Genomic DNA, 25,391 nt, shown 5'->3' with positions numbered 1-25,391 from the left:
AATTGATTTTGAAATTAATTGATTTAAATTGTGAATTTTATATTTGTTATTATAAATATTATTAAATATAAAGAATAAATCTTTAATGATTTTAACATTTTCGATTTCTTTAATCATTAAATCAACAAATTTCATATAATCATTTTCATTAAAGTTTTCCAAAATTTTATATTTATTTTGTATTAAAGAAGTAAATAATTTTATTACAATTACATCTTTTTCATATATTTTATTATCAAAAATTAAACTTCTAAAACATAATTCAGATGCTTCATGTACAAATTTAGATGCCCATTCAGTTTGAATTAAATTACCAATGATATTTAATCGATATATTAATAAATATATATTCGAAACATCAAAAATTTCATTCCAATTAATACTTTCATTTAATAACAAACTTTTTTCTGTTTCATCTGTTGGTAATAAATTCAAAATATCCAATGAAATTTCGGATATTTTTTCATTTGATGATTTTAATTCATTAATTAAATCATTACAACTTAAATAATCCGTAATCTTTGGAGGAATTACATAATCTTTAATTAAACATGTTATATCAACAACTGATTTTTCATTAAATTGAATTGTTTCAGGTATTAGAGTTTGTTGATCAACATGAATTAAAAACGATTCTTTTCTTAATGATAAAAATGAAGAAATTTTCTCTTTTAATGTGTTTGATTTAATTTTCGATGGAATATAAAAATAACCATTATAAAATCCTTTTGATTTAACTAATATTAAGTCGTTTTTATATTCCCATTTATTTATATTATTCGATTTTCGTATAATCGATTCTTTAAAATCTATTCCTTTCTTTAATGCTAATAATTTTCCATATGTAATCGGTTTACTTATACATTTATCAACAAATTCTTTTATTGAATCGAAATCTTTACATTGTAAATAAAGTTTACATAAAAAATTGGAAATTGTATTTGATGAAGTTTTCGATAATATTGACCATGAGTCATCAATACCAAAAAAATCTTTAGTTGTATTAATATATAATTCATAAAACATTACTAATGAATTAAATGATTTCCGATTAATCTCTTTAAAAACATAGATAATAAGTGAATAAAATTCTTCTTCTTCACTCGTAAAAGTACATATTTTAATGAATATATCTTTTTTGAATTGATCTGAAAATATGTTTTCATTAACTTTTATAACATTTTCAAAGAAATTTTTTAATGAATTTGGTTTATATTGAATTATTGGAATTAATAAATTTTCTAATTCTTTTTCTTTGTCATTTAAATCAGTATTTAAATAAATTAAAACATATTGAAGAAATTCGAAGTAATCATTTGTTTCATTTAATAAATTTGGTTTTATTTCAAGAAATGAATTAAACAAATCTCGAAGTTCATTTGTATCACAATTTGCAGCAAATTTTTTTAATGCATTTAAAGCAAATTTAACATATGAATTTGTTTTTAATAACTCTAAACATTGATTTAATACTTTTTCGTTATGCTCTGGTAAATAAATCATTAATGTTTTAATTAATGAAATATCATATTCAGAAGAATTATTTTTATTATTAATCAACAATTTAAATAATTCATCAAAAATTTTTATTTTTTGTTCTTCTTCAACATTATTAGAAATTTTTCTTAGAAAAAGAAAAAATTCTATTGGAAAAATATTTGATTTTTCTACGAAACTCCAAAACTCAGAAACAAACTCTATTTTTAAGCTTTGATATATTTTAATCCATTCTTCGAATGATGAATTAAATTGTGTTATAGTTAATTCCCAAAAATATTTTAATTGCTCAATTTTAATTAAATCATTTTTAGACATTAAACAAAATAACCATGAAAAGTTTTGTATTAAGTCATTATGCATATTCTTCAGCAATGAATCAATAATATTTAAATTATTTAATTCTTTTAAAAAAGAATATTCTAATTTGTTTTTAGATTTTAACATTTCTAAAGCACAAAATTGTTTGCTTAAATATTCGGAATTCAGCATATTAATGCATAATTTAAGTTGACTTTCATTTAATATGTTATAATTTTTATTGTTTTCTTTTATTTCATTAAATAGTAATGTAAAAATGTTTTCTATTGTTTTCTCATTACTATTTCGAAGTTCTTTATCATGAAGTAAACAAACAATTGGAGAAAACCATTCAACAAATGTATCAATAAACAAATTATACGAATTTTTATCCCAATATGTTTTAAAGTCAAAAATTAGTGAAAGTGTTTGTTCAGCTTTTTCAAACGAAATGTTTTGTGAATTATGGAACTCTTTTGTGCAAATTTGAAGGAAATTTGATTTAGTAAATAACTTAACATTTGAAGTATAAAATGAAGAAAATAATGAAGAATATCCATTGGATTCTGTAGACGAATAAAATCTACAACGCCTAGAAACAACAATTCTTATCAGAAAAGAAATGAGTTTGGTTTTATATGAAAAGAAAAACTCTGGAAGCAAAGATAAAAATGATTCTAAAATTTGATTGAGATTTTTTGCATGACTTTCATCACAAGGTGTATAACTAAGAATGGATTGAATAATTTGTGGTGAAGATTTATCAAGAAATTCATCGGTATTCTTTTGATAATTTCCAAGTAAATATCTTGTATTTTTAATTGACTTAATTTGACAAATTAAGTCATTCATTTGGTTTTTTAATTTGATGGAATCTGTAATAGAATTTAATATACAATCAATCCATTCTGAAAAATCCATAGGAATTGATGAAAACAGCCAAGACTTGTCTAGACAGAGGTGTTTAAATAAACCACACAAACTTTCTGTGTAACAGCCGCTGAAAATTTTGCCAAATCACCTGTCTTTTCAATGGGTAACCCCATTCATTCAATAGTTTACACATACAATACTCACAATTATCAGGTGTAAAGTAAAGAAATATCAAATTCTTTAACAATTATTTTAACCCTCGTAAACTTTACTTATCTTATATACTTTTTATTTCTCTTGTGCTTCTTTTTGTAAAAAGAAAGTTTCTGAAGCCTTTGCTATATTTTCTGTTAATTTTTCCACAAAATTTTCTAATGGCAAATTCACGAACAAATCAGGTTTGGGGAATCTTTTCATCGCTTTTTTATATGCTTTTTCAATTTCTGTGTTATCTAGTTTTATGTTTCCTTCAGTATAAACTTCTATTTTATAAATACTATCAACCATCACAATTTTGGGGCACCCCGCGAGTTCGTAAAACATTTTTTCGAATGTGCATCTTTCGGCGAAGCATTGGTTCGGATCATCCCAAAAGGACACGTTTGGGTAAAACTTATTAAATCTGTTATCATACGAGCAAAATGTTTTGATGAAATCGTTTTCTATTTTGAACTTATCTGAAAAAAGAGCTCTTAAAAACCATTGACAATTCGGGATGATCGAAAATGAATAATCTGTTTCCTTATTAGAGTCATCGAATGAAATTTTCCGATATTTGTCGAACAAATTTTTTGTAAATTCTGTGAGTTGGCTTTTAGTTTTATGAGGAATAACAACAAATGGATTAATACTTGAAGCTATCATTAAGAAATCATCTGATTTAGGGAATTGTTTGGTCGCATATATTGTTTCACGAGTAAATTTAAATGACTTTTTCATCTTCAAATATTTCATTTTGATGGTAAATATTGCTGGATTTGATGTCGAGTTAAAACGTTTTGGTGAAAGTAAAAATGATTGACAAAAATTTTTAGTAGCTGTGCCATATGCAAAATTCTTTTCTTTACAATAGTAATTATGTGACTCTGCTTCGATTTTAACATTAAATATTTGAGGGGAACTTAATATGTATTTAATAAGATTTTCGACTTGATTGGTTTCGACCGTTAAGGATGATGTTATAGTTTTTTGAATTTCATTTTCGCTTAAACAGAGATAATAACCACTAATGATTAGTGGTAAACGCGGATCAACAATTTTAGTTGGTGAAACGAGATCAATGATTATATCGCGAGTGATTCGCATGGTTGGATATCGGGGAGAAAATAGAATAATCCGAAATAAATTGGGGCCTTTTTCATCGTTAGAAAATTGCCGAAAAAAATTATCAATTGTAAATTTGGGAGATCGACATTCATCATATTCAATCGCAGATAGATACTTCTTAAGAGTGGGTTTGGAATGATTCTTGTTAGAAAATTCGGAAATGTTGACTTTAGTTGTGATGGGTGAATTATCATTTGAACTTACTCGTATTATAAAACCTTTTTTGACAAAAATAAATTCGAAAAATTTGGGATAAATGATAGCTACCATGAAGGGTTCATTGTCTGGAAGTGCATCAAGTGCTATAAAAAATGATTTTTTGAGAATTTTAAATTCAGAAAAATTGACACATGCGTCTAATGCAAAAACTAAGTTAAATTTGAAATCCCTTTTAGGCTTTTTGGAAAAACGGAAAATGTTGTGTGTAACTTGGCTATCTGTAGATTGATTTTTAATCGTTAATGCTTTGCAATATGGACATTTGTACGATCTTTTATCTTCGCCTCTGGTAAAATTGCTATCCACAAAGTGTTTACATCCAGGACATTCTTCAATTTTTTTCAAATTACTATCTAATTTATAGATATCTTGAATTTGATCGAATGGATAAAAATCAACAATGACTTGGATTGGCTCATTTGATGTTGGAAAAAAGTTTACAGATGTGTGAAAGTATTTGTCATTTTGCATTTTTTAAGCACACCTGTATTCGTGAATTGTGATATAAAAAATAAAAAAACGTTTTTGTAAATCTCTTCTGATAGCACTTCATGTAAAATACACCAAATAATTATCTTAGATGAATGCTTTTCCCATGGGTGTAGAATTTAAGCAATTAAGTTAATATATTTTATTGCATGGGAAAGATTCAAATTAATCATTGATTTTTAATAATTTGTTCAAAACCTTTAATATCTAAAGTTCTTCCCTTAAAATATGTGTGGTTAAAAAAAAGCTTTATAATGCACAAGAAATATTTTTTTTTTAGAATTTTTTTTATTATTTTCATGTCACATTTCCCCCAATGATGGAAGAAGACCGAACAATCATAGTAATTTTTCCTGATGGGGAAAAGAAAATCAAAATTGACAATGTTCCATATTCTATTTCATGTGCTGAATTGATATCACGACTTTGCGCTATTCCAGAAATTTCAGAAATAGGAGAAGAAATTGATCTTGAAGTAGATGGTGAATTAATCAGTCATAATTCACCTGTAGATGATGACATTATTCAAATTGTATTAACCCCAAAGAAAAATGACATTAATATGAGATTAATTTTCTTTTTCTTCTTTCTCATAATTCACATTATTCCACTTGTTTATGGTACTATTTTAAAGTCTCCTCTTTGGAAAGTAATATGTATGTATTTAACTTTTTTATTCATTTTTGGAATTTTCTATTCTATTTTCAAACCAAGTCCGCAAATATTTAATCTCGACAACGATCAGGAAGCCAGCTTAGCTGCTCAATTATTTATATTATTTGTTAAATCATTTTCACCGAGTTTTAGATTAGAACAGGTTTTGATTCATGAATAAAGTTTTGTTTTGCTTATTTATATTAATGTTTAAACATTATTTCATTTTAAGTAAAAAAGCTATCTTGAAAATTGTTATCTCTATATATATTCAATCATCATGTCTAAAACAACACGTAAGTTGAGTACATTAAAAATTTGGTATTGAGCATGAGATTTATATAGTTCAAAAAAATATTGGAAAAATTCATATTTTAAATTTGTTAAAAAAATTAAGTATAAAAGAGGTAAAAAAACAGAAATTGTGCAGAAATGTCATACTTTTATTCAAGTTTAGATGTTGAGCTTCCTCCTTCTCCAATGACGGCGCATTGGGTTTTGAACATGGCGAACTCCAGTCATTTGTCTAATAAACTGTGGCATTGGACGATTCTGCTTGATTTTCTTTGCAAGAATGCGCTTCATACGGAGAGTTTTGTGGGCTGTCATTAAAGATAAGGTTCGACCAAAACCGTTTTAACCGCAAAGGCGATACAAAACATAAACTATTCAAAAAGTGATGATGGAGGAAAAAAATTTTATTTACTTGCGGCGACGATTATTGTCTCTAACAACAATGTCACTCATATCACCAAGACCAATGGCAGTAAGCATAGCCTTTGTGTCAGCATCAACGCTAATTGTTGGTTGTTCGAGTTGTGAAACCTTTGGCATCCAGTTATCACGTTTTTCACGTTCTTCTTCTTGAAGTTTGAATGAAATGCCACGAACTGGACCGCGTTCAAGACGACGCATTAAATGAGTAACATAACCTGCGATCTTATTTCTCATTCTTTTTGATGGGATTGTTGCAACTTCGTCACAAACGCGCTTGTTGTCTTGGAAATCAAAGCTTAATTGTCCGTAGAAACGTTCGATGATTAAACGTGAGGCTCTTTTTGTAGTCTTGGTTCTGATACGACCCATTCTCAAAAGGCCAAGCCATAACGGTTTTTAATAAAACGGTCACTTTTTATGATTTTAAAATCGAACAAAGTAAGTCAATTTCTCATTAAATGGAAGATTTCAACCTTGACAAGATAATGGAAAAAATTCAGCAAAAGCCACCTGCTGAACTTTCCGAAAAAGAAGTGTTGACAACATTGGAGTTATCAAAAGAATTACTTATTAAAGAAAATAATGTTTTAGAATTATCCGATCCAATTGTTGTTGTTGGTGATATTCATGGTCAACTTTATGATCTTCTAGAAATCTTTAGAATCGAGCCACCACCACCAGAATCAAAATATCTGTTTCTTGGTGATTACGTTGACCGAGGATATTATTCACTTGAAGTTTTAATATATTTACTTTGTCTCAAAATCAAATATCCACAGCGTATATTTCTTCTTAGGGGTAATCACGAATCTGTGACTGTTACAAGGACATATGGTTTTTATTCAGAAATCAATGAAAAATTCAACAACATTACCATATACCAAAAATGCTGTGACGTGTTTAATTATTTCCCATTAACAGCTACAATTAATGGTCGAATTTTTTGTGTTCATGGTGGATTATCTCCATCAGTACATTTAATCGATCAAGTCAATGTTATTGATAGGTTCCAAGAGCCAATGTTGGATGGTCCACTTCCAGATTTATTATGGGGTGATCCTAATGATAGACAAGTTGGATTTCAGCCATCTAAACGAGGCGTTGGCTTTATTTTTGGCGAAGATGTTACTCGCAAGTTTGCACATATCAATAGAGTTGCTCATATATGTCGTGCTCACCAACTTGCTATGCACGGGTATGAAATGTTCTTTGATGGGCTTCTATCGACGGTTTGGTCTGCCCCAAATTATATGTATCGTTCGGGTAACCTTGCGTCGGTTATGAAAGTCACTCAAGATCAAGGTCAATTTACAATGTCATATAATATATTCGATGCAGTTCCTAGTGCTGAAAGAACAATTCCTGAAAGAGAAAGAGCTATTTCAAGTTATTTCCTTTAAAGTAAAAACTTGCCCAAGTCTATATCACACAACTTTTATTCCTAAAAGTTAATTTTAAATTTGTTTTTACGATTTTATATAAGCAAGAATCCATTCAATAGGACTTTTTTTAAACAAAAATAAATAAATTAACTTTTCCATATTATTGAAATTCATTTTCGATATTGTTCAGCTCTAATGAAAGGACTGAAAACGATCAAAATTGATTTAATATTTATAAAAATTAAAATAGAAATTTTTAAAATTTCTCTGATAAATCTTACATGTCTTTCAATTAATTATATATTCAATATGTTAATAAATGTTGATTTTCTTACAATTGTAAAACCTTCTGCACGAATCTTCATTTAAATGAAGTTGATTAACTTGTTGCAAAAGTGGATGGAAAAATATTATTTACAAATACATAAACTATATTATTAATGCCTAAAACAATAATAATAAAAAGTGCGAGTTACCTCAAACACAATCAATAATTTAACAAAGATTTTTAAATTGTTCATTCCTGAAATGAACACTTTGATTTGTATTGAGTTTATTTCAAATCGATTTGAGATGAAAACGATTATGTAAACTATACATTGCATTCAATTATAAAAGTGGCATTTCGTATTGAATTCCAAGCAAAAAGCAAAATTCATGAAAACGAATTGGAAAAATTAATATATATTTAGAATTTAATATTCAATTTAAACAAAGAAAATATTATTCAAACTTCAAAATCAATCATAAGAAATTTGATAATATTTATCCATTCTCTTTTAATTTAATTTTCACAGAAACTGTTGCTGATCAGTATTCCAGAAACAAAGAAAAATTATCTCATTAGATAAAATCATATAAAAAAATATTTACATTGTTACTATTGATACAGTGCAATAATGTTCCCTAAAAACAAAACTTTCATAAAAATCATAACATTTATCGTAGCTATTCTATTGTTTATTGGTTTTTTCTATTGTTTCTGTAATAAATCTTTTAGTCTTTCGTATGATGGCAAAGTACCGAAGTCGTCGTTATATTTTTTAACCAATACTCTTATTCTTTGTATCGCTCCTTTCTTCTTATCCGGTACATATTCGGAAGTCTTTGCCAGCTTTTCAGCTGCGTCTACAATTCTTTGGAACTGTTTTTCCTCTGTCACTTTCCCGTCCTTTTCCAAAGTTTTTATTACGTTTTGTCTTAGCTCGAGTGCTCTATCATAGTTTTTAATTGTCTCCATAATATCAGCGTATATTGACCAAAAGTCAAATCCGCAATCAGCGCTTTGTGAAATTTCGTCCATTATTTGTAAGAATCGATTAGCGTCACCTTTTTCTTCTATGATCACTTGTAATATCTCGTACAACAATTGCGTGTTACACCATTTGTTGTCCGTTTTCATTATCTCTTCGAGCCCTAACAACACGTCATTCATTTTATCATTATTCAATGAAATAACTATAAAGTTTTCCCATAGTTTCACGCTATTACGTTTGAACCTAACTGCTTGAGAAATCGCTTTATGTGCTTCCAACATTTTGTTTGTTTTCATTAATGACAATGCTAAGTTAGAATATGCATCAGAATCATCTTCTCTTAAGTTGACAACATTTTGGAATGCAATAACTGATTCGTTATATTGTTCAAGATTCATTTGACAACATCCTAAACTAAACCATGCGTCTGGATATAGTCGATTTAACTTCAATGCAGTGTCAAATGATTTCGCGGCGTCTTCCCATTTTTCTTCTTGTAAATAACATTTCGCTAAACTTCGTTGCGCGCGTGACATTCGTTTGCCCGATGCTTCCCATGCTTTCTCTAATAGATCTTTGTCACCTTTAATTTCGCCAAGTAAACATATGATTTGTGGCGTTTGTTCTTCTTTCGTTAATACGTCAATTGCCATTTCGGGCTCTTTGGTCACTGCACATGACATTACAAACTCATCCCACATCTTATGCTCAATGAATATCTTCGATGCTGAACGTGCAGCGCCGATGAATAACATTTGTATTCCCATCTCGCGACGGATGTCCCATATGGGAGGATGATCAATGATGAAGAAACATTGAAGTCGTGATTCTGTTTGAACTTCTTTGTGAAAATCTTCGACAATTGACTCAAGTTGAAGAACTGCACGTTGTTGGGTATAATGGTTCTTCCTTTCCAGTCGCGATTTGTCATATAATGCACAGGTGACAACAGAATATGGAGCATTGGATTGGAGAATGGTTTGAAGAAATGGAAATCGTTTCTCATCTTTGGTTTCACTAGCCGCACGATCATCAATTGCAATGGACTCGAGTAGAAGATAACAAAGTTCAAGGTCAGTGAGTGGTGGAATTTCATTGGATTCTTCGAGATTTGGATTTTCGAGAATATGAGTATCATCTTCAAGTTTAACCATACGTGGATTAAGTTCACTGGTGACAGCATGAGTGTTAGAAGCATTTTTTTCGCGAAGAGAAGTACAATTGGTGATTTTAAGAATTAATTGTGCCTTGGATTCTTGTTGGAATTTGGTCTTCTTTCCCATAGAACCGGTTAAATTAAACTCAAAGCTGATCGATTGTCGATATTTTTCGAGTTCGGCAAGATATTTTGTAAATTGATGATAGGTACGCATGGCAATAATAAGCTCAAGTCCTTCAAGATTATCAAAACAGAGTTTCTGAAGTATTTCAGATGGACCTGTTAGGCATTTTTGAAGGATTAATGCAACTCGACCAATCCATATTGATGGAGCTTTGTATTGCTGAAATAATTTATAAGGAAGCCAGACGAGTTCGGGAAGCAAAGCATGCGTAACAATATTTTCGCCATTAAGAAGAAAATCTTCTTTAAAATCTTTTGGAACAAATGCACTTAATAAAATGCGAGGACCTTCCTTTATTTTTGAAGCAAGCGATGGGCCTGTAAAGTTTTCTGTTATAAAAATAAGAAATGATGCAAAACCAAGGCAAAGTGCATTATCTCTTGATTCTTCTGTTTCTTCCTTGAAGATTGATTTCATAAATTGGATTGTTATCTTATTCATAAACTCTACAGGATCTTTTTCAATTTCTAGGCATTGAGCTGGGAGCTCTGAAGTTCCTGGTATTGACATTGGTCGAACAAAATTTTATAAACGGTCGCACGACCAGAATCTAATGCAATCGTTTTCAATTCAAAAAATTTTGATGAGGGAAATTATGAATGCTCGCACATTTTCATTAAATTGTGCATAACATAATTTCTAATAATTTAATCATTATCTAAAATTAATTAAAATCGGAAAAATTGTATGATTATTATACCATACAACAATATATAAAATAGATACTGGAAATGATTTTGTTATTGAACATTTTTAAAAATTTTAATATTCTTCAAATGTTTTTAAAGTGGAAAAATAAAGGATCCTAAAATCTCACTCAACACACATCATAATGACTTAGAATATACTTTATATCTTTTGTATGTAAAATTGTTGGCTCCGCCTCAAAAAATGAAGTTATTTATAGATGAATTAGACTTTATGATTAAACATTCTATGAACTTTGCAATCAATATTATAATTAAAAATGATATCTCAAATATTCCAAAGGAATCATATTTCTCATGTTTTTTTATTAGAAATTATTATTTAAATTCATTAAACGAAATTAATATGTAAAAAAAATTTCTTTTCCAATTGTAATTCCTCTAACCAAGAAATCACTGTAAGTTCAAAATTATAAAATTTATTTTTAATGATAATAAAATTATTTTTTCCTTACTTAAAAAGTTTTTCTATTTCATGTTCAGCTTCAGTTACATAGAATCCGCCGAACATTAGCGCATGATTTAAGATATGGAACAGGTTATAAATTGGTTTTCTCCTTTGATACCCCTCATGTATTGGCAAAACCTTTTTATACTCCTCATAGAACTTCGATCCGAAGCCTCCAAACAACTCTGTCATCGCCAAATCGACTTCGCCGTCGCCATAATAGCAGCCAGGATCATAAATGCATGGCTGCCCATCAGTTTCGCCCATGTTACCAGACCATAGGTCGCCATGGACAAGGCAAGGGACGGAGTCGGCGTCATGATCTTTGAGAAGTTGAATTATTCGTTCAACAATTTGATCTTTACTTCTGGTGGAAACTTTAGATGTCCCGATTTGATCAAGAATAGCTCCTATACGATGGCGTGCAAACCATTCACTCCATGGTTCATTTGTCATTTGATTGTCCAGTGGTGTGGATCCACAAAATGTTAATATTGGAAAGCCATATTGATTGGTTTGGCTATTTTTGTGCATTTGTGCAATGTGCTTTCCGATTTTATAGGTTGCACGACCTAAATTATGGAGATTGCTCATTAAAAGATAAGAATAATTTTCATAGGTACCAACTGAAAGTGGCTTCGGACAAACTATTGCATTAGATTCAGTGATTTTTTGAAGTCCAGTAAATTCTGATTGAAAGTTAGATTCAAAAGATAAAGAATTAATTTTCAAGAAATAAGATTCTTGCTTTGTTTTGATTGAATAAGAGTCACTAACATCACCTCCCCCTCTTGAAACAATAGAGACTATTTCATCTTTGATTCCTGCTTTCTCAAGTATTAACGGAATAATATTTTTTTTCATGTGATAAACTGAATTTTATATTTTAACGTTCTCCGAACTTTTGTCTTTTTATTTCATTAAATCCATAAACAACAACGAAGCAAACATTATCATTCGCTATTAAATTAAAACATTTATTATCTAAAAAAAGAAAAAAAAAGAAAAACATGTAATATCATTCCTTTAATAAAATTCTCTTTAATTTAAAATCACCACAACCGCACAAGAAATATATCTATAGCTTTAGTGGATAGTACTGTGAACAATCCCAATTCTCTATTAAGAACTGTAAGAAACCCACTGCTATATCTGAGTATTCTTTGATCTGTTGCGGTTCCTTCAAGTCGACTTGTGGCTGAACTATATTCGGTGCAAACACAATTGCCAAATTCTTTGAACCCATTTTAGTTGTTTCTTCAGCTTTAGATAGCTTTTGTAAGAAACCGATTAAATATCCAAGAAGATTTAAATGTGCTACTGGAAGATATTGGACAACGAAATCGAGGTAATTACGGTCCTCGTATGCATTCTTTAAGTATGGTAATGATTCAACTGGAACTGTTGGATTTGGAAGATCACGGAACCAAAGTTTAAATAATGACAACAAATCATAAATTTCTGAATTAGGAATAGGGTCATTACCTTTATCAATCTCTTGAACCATCTGTTGAACTAATTTCATATTACCAGGAAGACGAAAGATACCGGTAACGGTCTCCGCACCTTTTGAAAGTATCGCTTCTGACATACGATAGACAATGATCGGTATCGGGAATTTGGGGTGCTCCTTACGCTGGAACCAGAGATGCTCATAAATTGATGCGGAAAAGGTGCAATATCCCCGATTAACTTGTTTGGGTATCTTGACGGAATAGTTGACTTCTAAGTTAGTCTTAGGCTTGCCAATAGCACATCGAGCTGAAAATCTGATGTATGTGAATTGGGCAAGATTAGAAATGTCCTTGCTAGGAGACATGGCTGAGCGAGCAAGATGGGATTTGATCCAAACTTCACTATTTCGAGATGATGGAAATATTGTCGCAATAATCAAAAATAATTCCCATGTCTTAATCTCCCAATCAGGATTTGGATTTTGACGGGTCTGCTTGATCAACTGGAAGTAGACTTCGTCGTAAAGACTTGGATTATTGGTTAGTATTTGGACAAGTTGATCAGCACAAACAGATGCACCTTTGACAGGAATAACACCAGTATAGTTGAGGATAAGCTTGAAACACTTCACAGCGTTCTTTTCATCATTTTGATTTGTTGATTTGATGAGTGGAAATTCCAAAGGTTCTTTTGAAAATTGTGTAATTTGTTCAACAGAAACAAGTTTTCGATTGAAGACTTTGCCTTTACGATGCTCACGGAAGTATTGCTTAGCATATTCTTCAACTTGGAATTTATGTATATTTTCTTGTATGTCTGAAGGAAGATAAGGAGCTTTGGAATTGGGAAAGAAGGAGGTGTCGCGCTTGGGGGCTGCAGGTTTTACAATTTTGTTCTCATCAAAATTATTGACAATATCTGGAATGTCAAGAAGATTGGTATTTTGACGAGCTCGAGTGCGCCTGTGTTTTCCAGAGTGCTTTTTTCTCTCGGTAGTAACTTCTTCTCCGAAATTAAGTGGATCTTGAAACATATGACTTTTCCTAGAATTATGACGCCTAGATGTGTCTGATTGGCGAACAGTTAAACTACGCTTTAAGTTACGAACATCAGCGTTGATGGGTGGAGGTTGTTCATCTGATGGTGAATGTTTGTGTTTCGGTTCAACATCAATTTCCAGGGATGACTTAATTCGTGGCAGAGGCGGCTTTCTTTTTTCTGGCTTCTTTTCTTCAGTCTTTGGAACTATTAGAGAATCTTCAACTTGATTTTCTACGTTTGAGTGTTTGATATTTTCGCCATCGGAATGATCACTCTCTTCAATGGGAGTGTAAACTACGTTGGATGATTCTGGTTCTTGAGTCGTTGGAATTTCTTCGATTTCTAATGGATCAGTTGGCGGTTTTTGTGTATTGTTTTGAAGTTCTTCATCTGAAGGCTCTATGGTTTGAATTAGTGTACCAGATTTGACAGAAATGCCTTGGGATTTTGGCGGTTCGTTTTTCATCTTTTCTCGATTTTGAGCTTTTATAGCCGCTTGCTGCTGTTGATATACAAATTCGTTGTATGCATTTAACAACATTCCATATTCAGGATTTTCTATTGGATCGTATTCAACTGGGGTTAATGTTGTTGGATCAAGAACTATTCCATCGCTTGGAAATTGGTAGGTAGTAACATTGGTTGCTGGGTCGAAAAAGTATGGCTCATCATCAGCAAAATATCTGTAGTAAACATGGATCATTTGTGGGGAAAATTGTTGGGGCGCACCGATGGACGTTATTTTGCGACCATATTTTCTGAAGAACTTTTTGATAGTTTCAATCGAAACTTTTTTTTTCTTTTGAAACAACAAAAATCAACATTTTACATGGATAACAAGCAAAAAATCTTGATCAAGATAATTTCAAATTGCAATAAAAATAAGCATCAAATTTGTAAAACAAAAAAAAAAAATCTTTGAAATATTATTTTGATTAATAAAATTCGTTATCGGAAAAATTATGACAAGAATTCTTGTTCTTAGATTCAATGCTCATTCTAAATTTAAACAATAAGCCTAATAAGCACAAAATCCAAAACTATTTCTTCAATGATGGGGGTACCAGTATTTAATTTCTTCTCAACTCCGCGTTCAATTTTTGAGGGTTCGGCTGTGGAAATTTTGGATTTCAATCATTATGTGGTCGGTTTTAACCTGAAATATACTCAACCAGTAATATCATATGGAAACGAATGTTTCTACGTTTGCCGAAATGGCAAACCAATTATATTCCAAAGATATAACTCTTCAACATAATGCTACTGCATTTTTTTCAAACTTTACTCTAAATTTAGATACAATTGGAATTATTTTTGAATTATTTCAAAAAACAAATGATTTTTACCCTCTCTTCGTTGCCCTATCTATGATTGACAGTTCTATTCCTTCAAGTTGGTTTACTTTACCACCAGAAATCAGATCACAAATCAAAGTTCAACTCTTTAATTTTTCAAATAATCCCACCAACTTTCATCCAAAAATTAGCAAGTTATCATCACGCATTTTAGCAAAGTTAGGTATGCATGAATGGCCCGAACAATGGCCATCTTTCTTTGAAGATTGTATTTCGGCTCCAACATTTCATATCTTTTCACTTTTTGCTGAAGATCTTCTTACAGACCGTCAATTACCCGTTACTCAAAAACTCATTATGAGAAATTTCATCATCACAATTTTACCCAATTTAGTTCAAAACATATTCCAACGTGCACACGAATCACCATATTCATTAATCCTCCTACTTCATCTTGTTAAATGGGTACCACTTGAACGAGTTATTGATCCACTAAAGGTGTCAGCATTAACACATTCTTTTCTCCAAGACCGAAAACTTGCAAAACAGTCTCTACAAATCATTCGCAAGATATTTGTTGAGCGTTATGACATTGAGCAACTTATTCCGCCAATTGGATATACCTTAATTTCGAACTTATACCGCTTTATTTCGGTAAACAATGAAATTCCGATACTCATAAGTCAAATATTAGCTACGCACATCACGCAATTCCATAATATTCAATGTTCATCACCAAATGCGCAAAAGCTTCTTTTGGATATACTTAAGATATTAACAAATCCGCAATGGTCCAAACTCGATGTAACACTTTATTGGACATTTTGGTCGACGTTTTTCAGATTTTATTTTGTTGCGCAACAAATTAATGAGAACAACATTGTCAAACCATTTTTAACAATATTATTTCAAAATATGTATGAAATATTACATTTGTCTGTTGATAATTCATTAATCATTGACGAAAACGCACGAATTTGCATTGTGATAATAACAAATTTGAAACCTGATTTCGTGATGAAATTTTTAGATAGTCAAAACATATCAAAACAACTATGTTATGCATCTGCTTGTACAGTTGGTTGTTTTAGTAGCCCGGACTTTTCCATCCAATTAATGAACAAATTAATTCGTTCTGTTACAGATAAAACTGATGAAGAAGTGATATGTGCGTTTATTTTGACACTTGCCAAGAATTTGAAAGTTTTATATCCAAAACAGCAAATTCTCTTTAAATATTTTGTCAAAATGACAGTTAACGTATTCAATTCAAACAATCAGAATTATTTGAATGCTTTTGTGATAGCTGTCAAATATTTGTTACAAAAATTCATTCAAGTGTTTACTCTTCTTGATTATACTTTAACGAAATTAATCACAAAGTTTTTATCAAACTTATCTCCTGTAATGTTTATGCAACCTGCAGTTTCAGGTTTATTTAATGCTGTTGCTTCAATTTCATCACTTTGTTGTGATGAAAATTCAATGGTTTACATCATTCAAGAGTCATTGAAATCGTGCGTTCAATTTATAACCGCTAACGCCGATAACGTTCTCCAAATGGACGATGAAAACTTGGCACTTTATGTTAAAGTATTGAAAATTGTGGACGAATTCAACACAAGATGCCCATCGTTTTCTTCGTTAGCTGGAGGAGATATTCTGAATGTAGTAGTAAAGATTATAAGTTGTTATAACTTACCTGAAGATACACATAACTTAATGGAAATTTGTTATTCATTGGCCGGATCTTTAATTTGTCTTGCTGAAAATTGGGATGAAATTGCTCAACAATTCCAAGCCATCCTTCAAAGCTCAATCGAAAATCTGAATTTTGGTTCTTTTTCATTATCATTTTTCACTATCATTAGAAAGATTCATAACGAAGAAGAATTGTTCTTCCCAATAATTTTTGAGAAGATTGCGTTGCCACTTCTAAATGATAGTGGTGAGGAAACAGAATTTGTTTTTGAGTTTTTGGAGGTGTTTCAGTACTGGAACAAAACCGACCAATTTCCAATTCAAATAATTCAAAGAGCATTGAAAAACATGCCGATACACTCTGTCAAAACCGTTTTGGAATTCATTGATGGTTTTTTATCGTCATGCGATCTTGTTCCGCTTTCAAAGCATCTGGAAAACTCTGGAAAGGATATATTGGACGTGATCATTACTGTTTTGCTTGACTCAAGCTTTGATCGGTATTATTCGAAGGAAATCAAATTATTTCAAAATTTCATTGATGTTTGCATGAAGTGTTATGTTGATGAAAATAAGTTAACAGAGGTACTACATCAAATACTTACGGCAAAGCTCCCACAAACAGATGACGGATTCATCATGGACTTCATTAATTATCTCAAGCAAAATATCGAAGACATTAATTTGGTCGATTGCGCGTTCAGCAATTTCCTGTACACAGTTCACTGCAGCATTCCGTTTAAAGATGGTATGTTCGCGAAATTAGATTCGTTGGATTCAAATGGGACTGAATCTGATGAAGGAATCGAATTTCCAGATTTATCGCAATTGTCTTTGGAAGTATGTTATTAAATTAGTGTTAGTTTTACTTTAATTTTGGTAATTGATTTTTCTTCGGTTCACATTAAATCATTTGTTTGTAATTATAATAAAATTTGCATTTATGAAAATATTTTAAATTTGTATAATATAGGAAATAATGAAATTTGGAATTTCAATAAATAATTTTTAAAAAATTCTACGTGTGAAAATGATTATTGAGCAAGCTATTTTGATTATGATTTCTCATTCGTGAGAAATTCATTTTTTTGTGAAAATGTATCGAATTTTGTTTATGAAATGTTTTAAATTTGAGATTTTTTCATACACACTTGGAATTGAAGAGGAACATTGATGGCATTCAAGAAATTTCCAATAATATTCTACTAATAACTTAATTGGATTTATAAAGATTTTTACTGATATTTTAAATTCGAATTTAATTTTGATCACTTAAACTTGATACACTCATTCCAATTTATTCCAATATTTGTGGTGCTTCATTACAAAATGCTTAGACAGGTGAACAAAATCCAGAATATATTACTCCTGAATTTTGCAATTAATGATAACAATGTGGTTTTACCATTTAATCAAATTTATTTGGTTATGTCATAGACTTTTGCTCACCAAAATACGTGCATATATAAGAGAAACAGTATTACATGTTCTTTCAATGATATTAAAATTGTAAATGAACCTCGAACCGAATATAATAACTGATGCAAATAATCTTCACTAAAGAATTGAATGTTATGTTTATAGTAAATCGTGAAACAAGTGCGCATATCTATTCATATGATTGTGTAAATAAAAAACTATTTTTGATTTGATTTCTCCAATTGCACATGTTTTTGACAGGCTAAAAATTTTCGAACTCACAATTTTATATAATTTACATGTATCGAATTTGCTTTGAGTTGATTTTGTGGTTCTACTCGGAAATTCGAGAACAACAGGACTTGTCTAAGTGTTAACGTGATTAAAGGTTTCATTTGATAAATAATTGTTCCAAAAATCGGAAAATTAATTTTTTACTTATCTGATTGCAGATTCTTTAACCCAACCTGTGTAACCACTGCCATCACTGCTAATGCAAATTGGTGCTCTTCTGCCTTCTACATACTTCATGACATAGTAATATCCGTTAACAGTTCCACGGTCATCTCCTGGATCACAATATGAAGTATAATAAAGTGTGCCTGAAACATAAACTCTTTGTCCAACATAAACATTTGGAACAGGCTCTTTTTTAGGTGGATCTGCGAGGTGCTCCCACCTTAATAACAATCCAATAAACAAAAACATTTTTGAAGTTTCTTAACTTTATTTCCTATACAATATAAAAATTTCAATTTTTCGATAAATATAATTTTTCTAGCTTTATCTTATTAATATATAATATCAATAATGAATGGCTATATTATATATCACTTTGCATGCGAATATATCCATGGTAAACGAAGATAAAACTATTTATTCTAAAAAAGATGAGTGTCATTATGACACTCATTTGTATACTTTTTGATCGGCTGAGCTCCCAGCTGCAAATTCTTGTCAAATTGACATTTAACCGATAATATTTATAGTGTTTTTGGGTGAATAACTTTCAGCAGAAAAATTTAGATTGTTCCTTAAAAAATTTCCTTTGATTCCTAAAAAAATATGTTAATTATTTTGTTTGAGTTTTAGTAAATTATTTTCACATCAAATAAAAAATCTTGAAAAATTATCGACTTCTTCTGAAAAGTGTCGCTTTCTATACAGTCAGTACGTTACGATTGATCTAACCGAAATATTAATTCATTATTTGAGAGCCCTCTGTTTGATTTTTGCATTCAAAATTTCCAACGTCAATTTCGTAATATTTAAACATGTTCCTTCAAACCAATGACTTCTCTTCCCCAATTGACTTTAGTGAGCCTATACAATTCCATGTAAATGCTTCTAGTTTTATTGATTTCAATATCGAGAATATTAATCCAAATAAATCTATCATTCGAAATGATACTTTCAATGTAACTATATCTCATCGGCCAAAAGCATCGCTACCATTTTTAGAGGAGTCTATAAAGCCACCTGTTCTTCCACTTTCAAAAAATCATATCAAAAAACAGAAATCATCACCAACTCCTCTTATCCAACCACTTTTAACTGTTAGTGACAATGAATTTATAACACTTTGTAATGATAAAGATGTAAGGTTCAATCCAAAGTCACTTGGTTTCATTCCATATTCATATTGGAATGACGAAGAAGTCACATTTGGAGACCTTGTAAGGAACTACTTTAGAAGACGAAATGATCCTAATTGTCATTTTTATCAGAAACTGTATAATGCCCTATTGATATCTTCTGATGATCCATTTTATGCAGAATTTCTTGGAGTAGAATGGATTACTGACTATGTGATAAGGGTTGACGAAACGGTATTTTCGAGACTTTTTGGATTCAAACATAAAGATAGTTCATTATTCCATCGGCAGAGCTTTTTTTCAACATATGGATTTGTAGAAGTAAGCCCAAGCGAGGCCGCTTCTTTAGTTTCTCAGTTGGGTCTTGCAGGTATTGATTTTGATCATTCCCATTTATTGACACACAAAGATAATGTATTCACCAAAATTTGCAACGTTAGTGCATTGGATGAGTATGCACGTAAGCGCTTTAAGCGCTTGTGATGAACATGTTTTAATTTTATTTTCTTAAATCGGACTTTTATTATCATTGTAAGCTCTCTTTTGTTTATAAAATAAATTAACTCATAGTTTTAATCATTTTACTTCTTAAGATAATCTAATTTAGCCAATTTTTTTGTTCGAATATATTCATATTTAGATATGTATGCCTTCCATTGAAGTTCAAAGATTTTAGCTAGGCGAAGCTGTTTCAATTGCTTTTAATTTATATTTATATATTTTTAAAAAAATTTGAAATTTAAAAAATATTTTTTTAATAACATTTTCAAAATTTTTACAGGTTTTCATAGAAAATCAAGTGATAAATTTTCTCAGCCAATAACATTCATAATTTTATATTAAGTTATTACATTTAACACATAAGTTTATTTGATATTTATTTTCAATAGTTTATGAAATAGTTCATCTTTAACGGTTTCCGCAAAAAATGGATAACAAAAAACAAAAGAAATCAGATTCTACCTTCAAGATTATCCAAACAGATAATTCCCTTCGTCTACATTCTTTATCGCAATACGAGTTAATGGATATTCCATGGCTTGAACATCTTAATCAAGGCAAATTTTCATCGTTATCAATTCCTGAAAAAAAGCAAATAAATCAAATCCACAAACAATCACTTGTTTGTGGTGAAGATATTACATCATTTCAAGAACTTGACAAAAAAAGCCAAGAATCAATTCAAAAATTTGCCAAAGAATTAAATAAACCAACAAGCAAAATTTCATATGATCCAAACCCTGTCATATGTTCTATTGATGAAGGTGATGTTTACAAATATTTAACTTTTTCAACTACTTCAACGATCAAATATCTACATCTCCTATCAACCAACTATGAAAATAGTTCTATTTCATTTAACATGGCAGTTATGGAGTTTTTTGTTTTTAAAAATGGTCCTTTTACTGAAACGGTTCGTGTTCTTTTTAACAAATCAAGTTATTCATTTGAAGCATATTCACGAACTCTTGAATCTGTCATGATGCCATTTCCAATGTCCAATAGTAATAAATCCAGTAACCCAATTCTTGTTTTCATTCTATATATGAAGAATTCAGATCAAGAAGATGAAGTTCAACCATTTGGTATTGGTAAATATACAATTAGCCTCATTGAAGGGAAACATATAATTACTCCTACATGGTGTTCTTTTGATCCATCACTTTCAATTTCTCAACATCTTCTTAAAAAGCCGAACCTTAAGATTGGTGTTAGCTTCACAGCGGAAATTTTATCAGAACCGAATATTGATAATGTTGCTAAGCTTACAGCAAACAATTATTTTTATCCATCATCTCTCTTAACGGTTTCGGGCATTCAAATTGAATTCAATTCGAAAAATTCAAAGCACAAAAACCGCGATTCAATGCACATCAAAGTCTCATTGAAATCCATGAACGATACGGGTAAAGCACTTGAAAAGATCTCATCCACTTTTATCTCACCAAGTTCATCATTACCTGTTGATACTGGGTCTACTTCATCTATTACTTTACGGAATGAACGTATGTCATTTCCAGACACATTAAATTTCTTATTAAGTCCTAAGTATCAAGAACAAATCTATTTAGTATTTGATGTTTATGTTAATGTCGAAAAGAAGAAAAAGTCGAAACTTGTATTTACACAATCATATCCAATTTCTCGCCCATCAGGTATTGAACGGATTAAACTTGATTCCAAAGGATTACTTTCATTCTTTAAATCGAATGAAAATTATTTACAATTCCAATATTCATTTCCATCTATAGTATGTCCGCCTAAATCATTTCGACCATTACTTTTAGAAGAGAATGAAAATGATTATCAAATATTACCCGATTTTGAGAACCCGATGTATCCGAGTATTTCATTATATTTAATTGCGTTAAATTTAACTAATGAACGAATAACGAATTTAGATTTCAATTATTTTTTTTCATTGTTTCCAAAGAACAATTTATTAACGCGTGTATTTATTGAACATTATTTCTCATGTGAAAAAGGTTTTACGACTTTATATACGAAGAAATTAATTGATTCATTAGAGATAATTAGTTCTTCACCATTTCCATTCTTTTTAATCTTGTTTAAATCGATGTGTATCGAGAATTATATTAATGAAGAAGAAATTAATGATTTGTTATTAAAAAGTATAACAATTGATCCGAAATTTACAAACATAAATTTAATTGAATCGATTTCATCATTTATATTAATGTTACAAATGTATTTTCCGAATAAAATTGTACATCGAATTGCATTTAAATATGTAACTAAGTTACCATGTCCAAATTGTTTTATAGTATATAATATATTATTCCACTCTTATGATTTCATCCAATCATTAATTGATTCATGTAAATTAAAAGAGAATAAAGTTATACCGATTAGTCCATATGTACCAATTTTATCATATTTCTATAAAACTTTAACAATTTCATTCACCGAAAATAATATGATAACAAATGCAGTTGAAGCATTAATTATATTATCGAATACAATTGAAAAATATTCGACATTAAAACAATCGAGAAAAATCATTTTTGTTATTTTCCCACTTTTAAGTATCATTTTCACATTTTATGATTCATTTACAAGTCAACTTGATGATAAATCAGTATTATCATCATTTATTTTGTTGATATTACGTGATTGTGATCCCAAACAATTTTTATCATATTATAATATATTATCAGCAGATAATCAATTACGATTTATTGAAATCTTAATAATTATTGTAAGTAAAAACATGATTGATAAAATCTCATGTAATCATGATGATATTGATAGTAATAATACAACGGAAAGTTTAACAGACACAAATACTAATACTAATAATAGTAATGAAAATGAAGAAGATGGAATGCGTTATGATATTATATATACTGAAGAATTCACTTTACGAATTTTATTATTTTTACGATTTTATGAATTAGTTAATAATATACCAATTGATACATTAGGGAAAATCTTTGAATTATTAATACAATTACTTCAATCTAAAAAACAAGTTAAGAAATCCTTAAAAAGTATATATCATTCATTAGTATTCTTTATAACGAAATGTACGAAATTAATATTCGTTGAACATTCTTCTTTATTATCTCAAATAATTAATGCTGTTGTACCCATCACACAAAACAATTATAAAACTTCGCGTTGTTATGCAATCGGATTTTTAAATTGGTTAATTGAAGAAGAACAAAAAATTTCGAATTCAAGTAGTGAACGATGTTCAATTGCATTAGAATATGCTATTTGTGATAGTGTTTTATCAGAACAACATTTCATATGTTTCTTTAAATATTTAAATAATACATATGGTAATAAATTCCAAAAGATATTCGACGATTTAACAAAAGCTTCAAGTGAGAAAGTTCATGATCATCAAATTAATAAGTTCTTAGATATAGCATATGGCCAATATAAAAACTTTGCATCAATTCGCGGACGTATTTATCAACATATAGTTGATTTACATTTACAAAATAATGATATAACATCAGCATTTGTAACTCAATGGCATTTATGTGGATTTATAGCGGAAGTATTCAAATGTAAGAATCAAATTATTGATGGAATTCCTTCAAAAGGATTTTCATCATTTCGATTTATCTTTAATGAGCCATCGATAGATATCTCACAATATCCGGAATATTCACGTTATTTAGTCTTAGAAAGTGAATTATTTACGCCATTATCTATAGGTGATAATTTACAAAAAGCAATGATATATTGTCAAAAAGCAAATTTGCATTTTTTAATATCGAATGTAACTGAATATTTGTTTGAGTTTTTGGAAAATCAACGTGAGTTCCCATTACTTGGGTATTTGTTTTCATTAGTTTGTGATAGTTATAGTGCATTATCTGATAATATTGTACCTAACATTGAGTTTAATTATATGTTTGTGAATGGTAAACCACGTGAAATTTTAGGGTTTACAAACGCAATTAAATTGTTCGAACGTGATTATAATTCGATTGAACAATATCATGATTTCATCTCATCGAAATGTGATCAAATTAAATTCGTCACAGCCGATGATAAGCCAATGTTAGAACTGAATAATAATTTGAACATTGTCCAGTTTTTAAAGTTACGATATTTACGGAAAGACTTTGAGCAATTAGAAATTAATGAGTTCTTTACTGATAACATAATTAATTCTAAATGTAATTGGGAAGAATCTTATGTTATTCGATATATATTTATACCAAATGAACCTTTGCCTTCAATACGAAATTGTTCGACGTTAAAAGAAATGAAAAAAGAAAAATTTACGAAACATAAATACTTCATAATGAAGTTGAAAAATTATAAAAATAAATTGGAGAAAATGATGAACACTTTGAAGGCCGTTTTACCGCCTGAGAAAAAAGGTAAAGATGGAGTCAAGAAAAGAGAACAATGGGGTCAATGCGTCCTGAACTTGGACTTAAAGCCTTTACTAAAAATGTTGAGAAAAATTTGCATCGCAGAAGAGAAAAAGCCGTATTACATATTCGCAAGGAAAATTATAAGAAAAGAAAAAATGAAAATGAAAAAAGTGCCAAAGGACTTGATCGCAATCGCAAAAGAAATTTGGGAAATGTTGTGCGAATGTAAAGAACTGGTTGACGTGATGTGGGTAAATCAGTTGGCAAACTTAACACAAGAAGATAAGGAAAGATTCGCAGAGTGCTATAAGGTAATGAACGAAAACGCAGATAAATAAATAAATGATTTTTATATCGAATTTAATTGTTAATGTTTTTGTATCATATGAAAAATTGCAAAATAAACTCATTTTTCTTTGAAGTTCTTCTTAAAATTTTATTATATTTTGTTAAATTTTGTGTAATCTCATTTTAAACGATACAATTATTATGCTTTAATAAAAATTGTAAAAATCAAAAGATTACATAGAAAAATTGATGTATTTACTTATGTTATTGACAAAGAAAAATTAATACAATATGAAGAGCTAAAATTAAAAACATAACTAAAATTTTTTTTTTTTTCAAATCCATTGATCTGAATCTTCTCTCATGAATTCTTGTATTTCTTCACTTACTCTTTCATTTCTTGCTGGAGTATCATTGTTAGTATATATCTGTTCAATCATTTTTGAAGAAGATTGATTTGCATTTTTACCAAACCATACCAAAATCCCAATTAATATCAAACAAATTGCAACTGAACCACATAT

General features: G+C 29.7%; 7 protein-coding genes across 7 annotated transcripts; 2 read left to right on the top strand and 5 right to left on the bottom strand.

Annotated features, from left to right (window-relative positions):
- Nucleotides 1-6,060: 6,060 nt before the first annotated feature.
- GO595_006526 (40S ribosomal protein S17) lies at nucleotides 6,061-6,444 on the bottom strand (the record flags this gene model as incomplete). Its single annotated transcript, XM_067919889.1, has 1 exon — nucleotides 6,061-6,444. One exon carries the CDS (start codon nucleotides 6,442-6,444, stop codon nucleotides 6,061-6,063), a length of 384 nt encoding a protein of 127 aa, XP_067773404.1.
- An 89-nt stretch (nucleotides 6,445-6,533) lies between these two features.
- On the top strand, nucleotides 6,534-7,475 carry GO595_006525 (protein phosphatase type 2A; the record flags this gene model as incomplete). The annotated part of the gene is made up of 1 exon (XM_067919888.1): nucleotides 6,534-7,475. One exon carries the CDS (start codon nucleotides 6,534-6,536, stop codon nucleotides 7,473-7,475), a length of 942 nt encoding a protein of 313 aa, XP_067773403.1.
- A 955-nt stretch (nucleotides 7,476-8,430) lies between these two features.
- Nucleotides 8,431-10,566, bottom strand: GO595_006524 (TPR-like protein; the record flags this gene model as incomplete). Its single annotated transcript, XM_067919887.1, has 1 exon — nucleotides 8,431-10,566. The coding sequence occupies one exon, from the start codon at nucleotides 10,564-10,566 to the stop codon at nucleotides 8,431-8,433; it is 2,136 nt and encodes a 711-aa protein (XP_067773402.1).
- A 648-nt stretch (nucleotides 10,567-11,214) lies between these two features.
- On the bottom strand, nucleotides 11,215-12,075 carry GO595_006523 (fructosamine kinase family protein; the record flags this gene model as incomplete). Its single annotated transcript, XM_067919886.1, has 1 exon — nucleotides 11,215-12,075. One exon carries the CDS (start codon nucleotides 12,073-12,075, stop codon nucleotides 11,215-11,217), a length of 861 nt encoding a protein of 286 aa, XP_067773401.1.
- A 214-nt stretch (nucleotides 12,076-12,289) lies between these two features.
- Nucleotides 12,290-14,410, bottom strand: GO595_006522 (RhoGAP domain containing protein; the record flags this gene model as incomplete). The annotated part of the gene is made up of 1 exon (XM_067919884.1): nucleotides 12,290-14,410. One exon carries the CDS (start codon nucleotides 14,408-14,410, stop codon nucleotides 12,290-12,292), a length of 2,121 nt encoding a protein of 706 aa, XP_067773400.1.
- Nucleotides 14,411-15,074: 664 nt separating this feature from the next.
- Nucleotides 15,075-17,555, top strand: GO595_006521 (uncharacterized protein; the record flags this gene model as incomplete). The annotated part of the gene is made up of 1 exon (XM_067919883.1): nucleotides 15,075-17,555. The coding sequence occupies one exon, from the start codon at nucleotides 15,075-15,077 to the stop codon at nucleotides 17,553-17,555; it is 2,481 nt and encodes an 826-aa protein (XP_067773399.1).
- Nucleotides 17,556-18,560: 1,005 nt separating this feature from the next.
- On the bottom strand, nucleotides 18,561-18,830 carry GO595_006520 (uncharacterized protein; the record flags this gene model as incomplete). Its single annotated transcript, XM_067919882.1, has 1 exon — nucleotides 18,561-18,830. The coding sequence occupies one exon, from the start codon at nucleotides 18,828-18,830 to the stop codon at nucleotides 18,561-18,563; it is 270 nt and encodes an 89-aa protein (XP_067773398.1).
- Between the last annotated feature and the right edge of the window lie 6,561 nt (nucleotides 18,831-25,391).

This window comes from Histomonas meleagridis (genome assembly GCF_020186115.1).
Source record: "Histomonas meleagridis strain 2922-C6/04-10x chromosome Unknown contig_44, whole genome shotgun sequence".
In the NCBI taxonomy this organism is placed as follows: Eukaryota; Parabasalia; order Tritrichomonadida; family Dientamoebidae; genus Histomonas; species Histomonas meleagridis.
This window is presented reverse-complemented; position numbering and strand designations above follow the sequence as displayed.